Source organism: Adiantum capillus-veneris, chromosome 11 (assembly GCF_014529385.1).
Source record: "Adiantum capillus-veneris isolate H3 chromosome 11, ASM1452938v2, whole genome shotgun sequence".
Lineage (NCBI taxonomy): Eukaryota > Viridiplantae > Streptophyta > Polypodiopsida > Polypodiales > Pteridaceae > Adiantum > Adiantum capillus-veneris.
The window spans coordinates 4,884,841-4,894,766 of NC_140941.1; the positions used below are offsets into that span (position 1 = coordinate 4,884,841).

At 39.7% G+C, this 9,926-nt stretch overlaps 1 protein-coding gene across 1 annotated transcript; it reads right to left on the reverse strand.

Annotated features, from left to right (window-relative positions):
• Positions 1 to 562: 562 nt before the first annotated feature.
• LOC147446831 (uncharacterized) lies at positions 563 to 9,121 on the reverse strand. Its single transcript, XM_086524193.1, has 6 exons — positions 9,077 to 9,121; positions 8,874 to 8,995; positions 1,252 to 1,360; positions 1,068 to 1,148; positions 875 to 979; positions 563 to 793 (listed from the first exon to the last, which is right to left on the reverse strand). The coding sequence occupies exons 2-6, from the start codon at positions 8,921 to 8,923 to the stop codon at positions 563 to 565; spliced, it is 576 nt and encodes a 191-aa protein (XP_086380319.1). The 5' UTR covers positions 8,924 to 8,995; positions 9,077 to 9,121.
• Positions 9,122 to 9,926: the final 805 nt, after the last annotated feature.

A 9,926-nucleotide genomic window follows, 5' to 3' on the forward strand; every position in this document is an offset into this window, starting at 1 on the left:
GAGAGTAGTAATCGAGCTGAGTCTCCTCTAGAGTTGGTATAGGTAGATCTCCATGGTAAAATATCTACATCTACTTTGGGTGGATCTTTTTATTTTGATGTTAGTCCAATGACTTTAGTAGAAAGATGTGGGTGTATTTCATTTGTGAGAAGTCTGAAGCTTTTGAAAGTTTAAAATGTGGCAAAAGCTTGTAGAAAATGAAACAGGAAAGAAGGTGAAGTAGCTTCGCACAGATCGAGGAGGAGAATTCAACAACTGTAATGAGCATGGAAGAAAATGTCACCTCACTGCAGCTTACACACCACAACAGAATGGAATTGTGGGGCATCTCAATCGGACGATGGTAGAAATGGCAAGGTGTATGCTCAAATCCAAGGGTATGCCAGATTCCTTTTGGGTCGAACAAGTAAGTACAACAATGTACATTCTCAATCAAAGCTACACAAAGGCTTTAAAAGGAAAAATGCCTCAAGAAGCCTATTCAATCTCATCATCACATACGACGTAGTAATGCACATTGAAAAATACATATATAACGATCCCAAATATGCAAAAGAAATCTCTACACAGGATCACTATGTGATCCATCACAACTGGAAGAATCACTATCATCGGTCTCATGATCGCTAGTGCCACCACCAGTGGTCCAAACCGTGGGACTACGACTGTCCCCATCTCTTCGATCGTCACCATCATGGCTAGTGATTGCGCGGCTGCTCCTCTCAGCCTCTCGACGTCGCCCCTCGGCCTCCTGTCGAGCCACCTCTGTCATATCAGCCTCCCCATGCTGCTCCTATATTAGTTAGTGAAACAAAAAAAGAATATATTACAATTACCATGAAAAAAAACTACAAAGCAAAACAAAGATACATACAAGTGGATCTGGAGTGTCAGTAAGTGTCTGACACAAAGCACGGTAGCCGCAGTATGTGGCGTACTCTATCTCCTGTGCCGTCGATGCACGACCATAGTCTTTCGTCTACAATAAGACACAACCAAAGACTTATTAATTTTTGCACTCAACAATACAAACTTTAAAAGTTAAAATGTGAATGGTCTATACTCACAAATGTGGCCACAAATCCATCCCGTCCCATCCGTCCTAGTCTAGATGTCTGACGTAAAGCTACTCTTTTTCGTGCTGCCTCCTAAGCAAATTTGAATAAACAAAATAACATAGATTAGAGAAAAGCTAAAATCAATCTAGGAAAGTTCATATTAATTCGAATATATATTACCAAAGGCACACACCTTTTGTTGGGGAAAATTAATGCATAGGCACATCTCCTTGCGGAAGAATTGCCATGTCTCAATGCAAATGGTTGCCTTTCTCTTGTTTGACGGCACCATACAATAGCGCCTGTTTATTTTTTAAATTACAATAAGCATCAGAATATACCATACAACTATTAGACTTCAATGTTTTGTTACTTTTATTGAATTTTTTATTTTGGTCATTTGATAAATGTCTCATGTTTTTATGGTAATTGAAATCCAAATTCGGATCAATCAAAGGGTACACCACCACCTCCTACTAGTGGTAGCCGGGGTGCACAGAGTTACGATACTGCACATGAACCCATTTACGAGAGTTATACTATGATGAGCCTATTATATGCTGGTGTGCTTGTTGTTGTGGCACGTATCGCAGACCACGACGGGAGTGCTTTTCACATCAGATGACTTACGATACTTTTGAGAAAGCACCACCACCTGAGGAGCGACATGGACCTATGGTATATTTAGGATCTCCCTTTGTTTGATATTGGAGTTTTAAAAATCAAAGATTGATATATATAATGTAACTATATTATATATGTAGTTATCTTCACTTGATGACGAGGATGACTTTACTACCAGTGGTGCACATGTCTCTCGCCCACGGCACGGACAGGTCATTTGTCAGTAGTAGCAACTCGAGGTTTCTCGACATCCTCTACCTCCTCCATTGGAGGCTGAGATGGGTGGAGATCATCCGTTGCCTACTCATTTACAGGATCTAGTACAGAGCTACGATCGTAGACGATACGGAGGCTGGCAAGGAGGACCACTTCCTTCATATGGAGTGGTTTTTGGCTTTTGAGGCAATCGCTACATGATTACTCCGTCCATCATTAGTGGAGTGGGACAAGGTGTCCTTATTGCACAGGATTTGCATGTGCCCCCTCATTCAGAGGTCACCCTTATGTTTTTTTGTGGACCTATATATAGATGGGGTCCATGGCATCAGCTCACTTGCTACCTTCAGATCATGACTACTTATGGATTATGTCTGAATGTAGCCTCTCTTTCTGCTATAGGGATTACACATGCATAAGGCCAAAGACTCTATGTTGATGGAAGACCTTACTCTCAAGGAAACATATCAGGTTTAATCAATAGTAGTCGAGGGAGAAGTGCAAGAACCAATTGAACATTTGTGGAGTGTGAGAATAGTCATGAACCAAGACACATGAGTACAGATGTACCAAGATATATAGTTGTCCATGCTATTAAATCATTACGTGCTGGTGATGAATTGTTAGTCAATTATGGATGGCGTAGACCTCCACGAGCACCCTTAACAGATGAGGGTTAAGAGCTCATTGTATACAATTCCTAATGTTATTTTGAACTCTTGTACCCTAATTCTACACTTTAATTTGCATTAAGTTTCGTACTGTCGCTAATTTATTTTGATATTATTTTTGTTGTCTCCAAATGTTATTGAATTCCATGCACATCTCTCCTTTTATATATAAGCATGCTATTGATACAATCTTCTTTACCTTCAAATGTGCAGATTCCAAATTATCACATTGATAACGTCACAAATCAACATTCACATGACGTATCTCAAATGTCAATAGAGTGCATGAGGATCCTACACAGGAGTGATCCTAATACGTATGCAAGACTAAAGGAACAATATTCTGAGGACTTTAACGGACGTGATGATATCTTTGATAATGACGATGGCATGGCTAATTTTATTGAGGATTGGCATCAAAATGATAGTGCGAGCGATATTCCTAACAACGAGAAGTATCTTCGAGAAGAAGCTCTAAAGCATATCTACAAAGGAAGCCAAATTACATGACTAAGTGCAAGATTACTTATTCTTAATCTTCAAAAAAGTTTTGGATGGAGTAATGTATTCGTTTCAGCACTATTGAAGTATGTATATATCTAACATATTTATTTGTTACACTCTAAACATTGGTGCTTGTTATTGATCATATTTTTAATCAACTTGCAGGCTAGTCTCTCAAAAGTTCTTGCCGACAAGCAATTCCTTTCCTGCATCACATGATGAGGTGAAGAAGATGATAAGTAGTCTTGGACTTGACTATTCTTTCATACATGCATGTCCCAACGATTGTATTTTATATAGACATCAGTACCAGGACAATGTGACGTGCCCAAAATGTCAAACACCTCGTTATAAAGATGAGAAAGGTAAGGTCCCTAGAAAGGTATTGAGACATTTTTCCTTGGATCCGCGTATAAAACATATGTTTCCAAGTCCCGAATTAGCTAAGCTTATGACATGGAGAGCGGAGCACAAGAGCAAAGATGGAATAATGCGAATTCCGAAGGATAGTCCTGAATTTGAGCATATTGATTTGCTATGGCCAGATTTCGCAAAAGAATCACGCAATTTAAAGATGGGTGTATCATTAGATGGTGTGAATCCATTTTCTATAAAATCAAGTAAATGGTCTACATGGCCGGTGGTGGTAGTTATTAACTATAATCTACCCCCATATCTTAGTATTAAGAAAGAGCATTTAACGCTCTCACTCTTAATCCCAGGAAAGCGACAAGTTAAAGACCTGAATGTATATTTGGCTCCTCTCATTGACGATCTTTAAGTGAGAGGGATTGATGTCGTGGATATGTCAAGAAGCATTGGTGAAAGGCAATTCATTGTTTGTGGGATTTTAGCATGGACTATCTACGACTTTCCAGGAAATGGTTTTTGCTCAGGTAAATGGTTTAGATATATACATTTTCTCATACTTTTTTTGTATATTTATTGCGTTAATAATCTTTGTTATGTTTTTCATGCAGGAATATGTACCAAGGGTTATAAAGCTTGTCCTGTGTGTGCTGATTGGTTGAGATCAACTTATAGCAAAAACCTCAACAAAAATATATATATTTGACACAGACGATTTTTACCTGAAGAGAATCATCTACGAATAGAAGGCAAGCCATACATTTCAATGGGAAGGTAGAAGAAGGGAAATGTCCAATACCAAACACACCAAAGGATTGGTATCTAAATTGGACTCTTGGACCCGCTATCGATCCGGAGTCAGAGATCATAAGCGGTGATGATGATGACGTTTGAAGGTGTGAGCCAGAGAAAAACGTTCTCTGGCTCAAAGTCCTTCGATATGATACACTTTGGAATACTGGAAGGATTTGAAGATATTTCATCTTCTTGATCCTATGCATATATTTAAGAATGTTGGTTATTCGTTATGGCAACACCTTGTTGGCTTGAAAGACACAGTGGAAGCAAGAAATGACTTAAAGGATTGAAACTCAAAGCCTAATCTATGGCCACTTTCTGATGAAACTCGATGTGACACAACCTATGAGCATGCCCCATGGGTACTCAGCGGAGAGGAGGTGCACACTATCAACAAGAGGATTCAATTGATTCGTACACCTACAGGACATGGAGCATCTTGTCGAAACATGTTCAGTTTAGATGACAAGAATTTGTCTAGTTTAAAAACACATGATTGGCACAATTTTATCAATCTTCGTAAGCATTTATTTTCTTGCATGTTTTGTTGATTGGATTAATCATGTATACATCATGTTCTACCCCTTGTTATTGATGGATGTATTACCCAAGGAGTCCGAGACGTAATATATCGCTTTGGATCGCTTGCAAGGTATTTATTGCTCATTAAACTTTAGTATAAAATTTTATTTAATAAATTCTTAATTCAAATATAACTTTAATATCTTCTTTCTTTTATTGATAGATGGATTACATCTAAAGAAATTGACAAAGGGTTAATTCCACAAAAGAAGCGTGAATGTATAGAGCTTCTTTGTTTAATAGAGAAGGAACTTCCAACCTCATTTTTTGATATCCAGGTTCATCTGCTAATCCATCTAGTGGACGAGATAGAGCTTGTTGATGTTGTTTCTACTCGATGGATGTTTTGGGCCGAGAGATTTATGGGAGTACTGAAAGGTTATGTACGTCAAAAAGCAAGACCAGAGGGTTCTATGGCGGAAGGATGGATGCTTGAAGAATGCATGTATTACATTTGTGAATATCTTGAGCAAACCGATTTTGAAGCTCCACGCATATGGAAAAATGAGTCTTCTTCTACCATGTCAAACGAATCCCTTTTCAGCTTAAGATCCAAGATAATTTGGATATTTCTACTTTCATTGTCTATAATAGCGAATGCATGCAACAATTTGTTGAGGAGTACAAGGAGAAACTTGCGATCCAAACGAGTTGGCAGACGTAAAAACAGAAGATCCAAACGTCAAAACAACGTAAATAACATCGAAGACGTACCTTCTTTCATGGATTGGTTATACATACATATGCAACGGGCGGATAGAGATCATGAGACAATCTCAAGGAAATAGAGAGAGTTTATGATCGGATGTGAAAGAAAGGTAACTTTTGGGTTTTGAAAATTTTAAACTAAACAAGCAATATTCCTTTTTTTGTTATATCATTTATATATTGATGTAGGCTCGAATGTATACAAACATGTGTGCTTATGGTCAACATCTTCGAATAAAAGCTATTGACCACTTACATCTAACTCAAGATTCTTCCGTTGTTGCCTCTTTCAAGAAATTATCACGTGCAAGTTCAAGAGACACAAATCTTGCAATACAGTGTCCATAGACAGGCGATTCAGAAAACGCATCCTTAAAACTTCACGGAAGGAAAAACCACCAACACCCAGGATAATAAATATGAAGCTGAGCAATACCAAGCTTCTCAAATGAGTATAGATAGGTCCAAAGTTTTCTTGTCAAATTCTGACAAAAAAGAAACATAAACTGGCTTGCTTGTTTGGTTCCAAATCAATTCTACTTGGCAACTTTCCAGCTCAAAAACCTTCATATGTTTCTAAGACGGTGTCTTTGCCTGGAAAAAGCTGATTGGTCCTCCCAGTCAAAACAGTTAACTTCCCAATCAGTATACTCGTTATGACCTGGTACACGAACTTCCTAGCTTTAGTCTGTCATTCAACCTTAGAATAACACTTGTCAAATAAAGCCTGCTACATCATCGCCTCCTTTAATTCTATCATCTTCTTTCCCTCTTTCCTTGCCAATCTCCCCAGCTCTAGCTCTTTCACCTCAATTGTCTGCCACATTCTACGACAAGAGTTATCACCCTGCAAACCATAGTCCACACCACCATGACTCAAGCCATCTAGAAATATCTCCACATGACCGCTTCCATCTTGTACCTCTTCTTGCGGGATTGCTTTGTCCAGGTTACCCTCAAGGATCACCCCTCATCATCCAACACCTCTAACCTTTCAGGAATTAGAACTTGGTATCAGGATTTGCAACAACATTCTATAATCTAGGACAAAGCTAAAATGCCCTAACTTGCTTGATGAATTTTCCAGATTTTTTCCAAATTTGTTGAAGCTTTACTCATATTCGATCCATAATTCCATAGAAGAAGAGTAGACTGCAGAAGAGCTTTGCTTGTTCAAGTTGCTCATTCTGTACACCATAAGGAAAAAAATTCAATGCCTCTAACCTTCCAAGAATTTGGATGCAAGTAACTCAAGTTGGCATTAGAATTTGTGACGCCATTTTATAATCTAGGACAAAGCTACAATGCATAACTTGCTTCAAGAATCTTCCAATTCTATGACATGTGAACGCTTACAAAAAAAACTTCAAATATTGCTCCCTGTTTCCTTTCCAAATTTGTTGAAAGCTTGTCCCAATATCAATCTCTTTTGTCGCACTCTTCTTGGAAGACCACATTTTCCTGTAAAATTTTGGGTTACACAGGCTCATGTGATACTTTGATTGCTTCTTTGTTTTGCGAGGATACTCCATGTAGCAGGCTCATATGGTACTTCACGTGCAACAAACTAAAGTTGCTATTGTAAAAAATAGGGAATAAAAAATTATTGGGCCACAAATAGCTGGGCACAACATACTTCCCTCAATATGCCCAGCTTGGGACTAAAGACATTCAACCTTAGAATCATACCATTTCTCAAGGGGTGAAATAAAGCCTGAAAGAATCCATATACTTAAGGTAGTAGTTTGCTTGCAAACATCCTGGAAAGCATTGTAAATGATCAGGACGACATTGTCCATACACAAACTATTCAGAAAATGCATCATGCGCACCATGGATCTTCACAGAATGAAACCAACACCAGAGATATCAAATCTACAGCTAGCCCTCCTTTGGTTTGTCTTGCTCAGTGTCTTTTTCTATTCGAGCCCAAATTGCTTAGAATTCGAGCAAAGATGAGCAGCACCACACTCCAAAGTTGTCTAATTACAACAACTTGGTTGATGCATACTGGCTTGTTTGTTTGTTTCCCAGGAATTCTACTTGCCAACTTCCCAGCTCAGAAACCTTAATATGTTAATGAGACGGTGTCTCCATCACTGAAGGCAGGCATAAAGATGCTTGAACAAACAGATTGGCCCTTAAAACAGTAAAATCAGTCACGCCACTTCTCCTATGCAATTGCAGCTATGAAGTCCCTTAGTGTAGATGCATATCCATCGACAACAGAGACTCAGCCACCTAGCGTTTTTGGAGACCCATCACCTAGCGTTTTATACAAGTTTTAGCATGGCGTTTTTCAGCATGAAAGACCAGCAGATTGAGCCCCTAAAGAGTAGAACATTCAGCCCCAAGAAACCTCAGTTTTCAGCCCTAAACCTACAGATTTTCAGCATCAAAGACCTACAAAACAGTCCTAGAATTAGTGTTTTTGGACATAATCGCAGATTTCAGCCCAGAGTGTTTTTGGACAGCAGATACGAGATTGCAGATTTCAGCCCTTAGGACGGTGTCATTTCCCCGTCGTCATTGCTGACATAGCCTAGACTTACATCAGTTCCATGCATTCAGCTTGATCCAGTTGGTGCTCTCCTACGCAATTGCAGCTATGAAGTTACACCTGCCTCCAATGGGTTACTAGCATGGGAGCTTTTGATGGACCAGAAAAACCAAGTAGATCTTGTTTTGACGGAGTTCGTGATGCCTGGTTTATCAGGCATAGGTCTATTGGGGTGAATTATGAACCATGGGGCCCTCAAGAACATTTCGGTTATCATGATGTCCTCTCATGACTCCATGAATGTGGTATTCAAATGCTTGTCAAAGGGAGTTTTGGACTTTCTTGTGAAACCAGTGAGGAAAAATGAATTGAAGAACTTGTGGCAGCATGTTTGGAGGAGGTGCCAGAGTTCAAGGACCTGAGCAGTGGGAAGATAAAGATTTTGATCTAAGAGGAGTGGCTGCTGCAACAAATGCACCTTTTCTAGACCTTATGCCATCAACACACGAAAATTCTAGCACAGCTGGAAGTGTTGAGGATGCTCATTTGGTTTGGACACCATGTACATTTGATTTGTCTCATATGTCCCAAGCGGCGAGCATGATAGAAGAGAGGAAAAATCATGCACCCCAGCAGTGCACGGTGCACCCTTGTGAGAGTTGCCTATAGTCTGCCTCTACTATACGCTACACCTACTCAGAGAGCAGCTCCGACCAATTTCCACCTTGACAGATCGAGAGTCGAGAGATGAGAGAGAGAGAGAGAGAGAGAGAGAGAGAGAGAGAGAGAGAGAGAGAGAGAGAGAGACATAGATGTTAAAAATATTTCCTTCTTTCTGCTTACCATGCTGCATCGCGTCGATGACCCATGAGTTTGCACATTTGCTTGACCATCCACTTGTGACTCCATCCTATCCCATACTCCGTCTCTAGTGTGTTGATAGCATATTTCTTGTCATCCTCATGCTGATCACTACACTGCAAAATAAAGTCAATTAGTAATTCAACTAACAAACTAAAATTTATATTTTTTATGTTAATTAATACTTAATCCCATGGTATATGAACCTACTTTAGATAAGACAAGCAGAGGCTCCGATCCGACGTTTGAGGGCGATGCCAGCTCCGAGCTCGAGGATAGCCCCATCAGGCAAGATGTCGCATGTGTCACCCAAGCTTCCAATGCACGTGCGCATTGGCGGAGGTGGAGGCACTAATGGGGGAGCTGGCGGCTGAGGTGATGTCTCACGAGTCGATCGTCCTGGTGGCGTGCTACTCTATCGATGATGCCTACAAGCAATATAAACATACGGCAGACTAGATGAGAGTTCTTAAAAACTACTTGATATTTAATCCATAATCACCATTATAGATATATCTCCGAGACAGACGACCACTAGCCTGTGAATCAGGTGTCAACTGAGTACTAGGAGGTACATTAGGAGTAAGCTGCCGACTCTCATGATGTGATGTACCTGGAATAGGAGTCCTAAGCAAACAAAGACATCAATGGAATACATATAATTGGAGATTTTTATATTAAGAAAAGAATGCCATTACTACTTTATCAATCGAGAAGATTACCGATGTGCTATGGTCTGATCTGCATGAGAGGAAGTCTCCACTCCTGTAAGTGGCTGGGAGGATGTACCCTCTCTAGGACGTACGGGAAAACTAAATTGCCCAAGAAACTCAATGGAGTTGTCTAAACTGGCGTCGTCCATATCCATATAATCTGACATAGCCTCCATCAAAGCCTCTCATGATAGTCCAGTGGTACGTAGCAAAGTCTTGATGAACGTCAACTGCACTCTATGACCCTGGTCACTCATCGTATCTGTATATTTAAAACAAACCATATGTCAGACTAACACAAAAATCGTATCTGCATGTAACA

Coding starts and splice junctions, on each gene's coding strand:
- LOC147446831 (XM_086524193.1), bottom strand. CDS start 8,923: ATGGTCAAGCAAATGTGCAAACTCATGGGTCATCGACGCGATGCAGCA. Junction 1,149..1,251: donor TTAATTTTCCCCAACAAAAG/GTGTGTGCCTTT, acceptor AAATTTGCTTAG/GAGGCAGCACGAAAAAGAGT. Junction 794..874: donor CTGACACTCCAGATCCACTT/GTATGTATCTTT, acceptor TAACTAATATAG/GAGCAGCATGGGGAGGCTGA.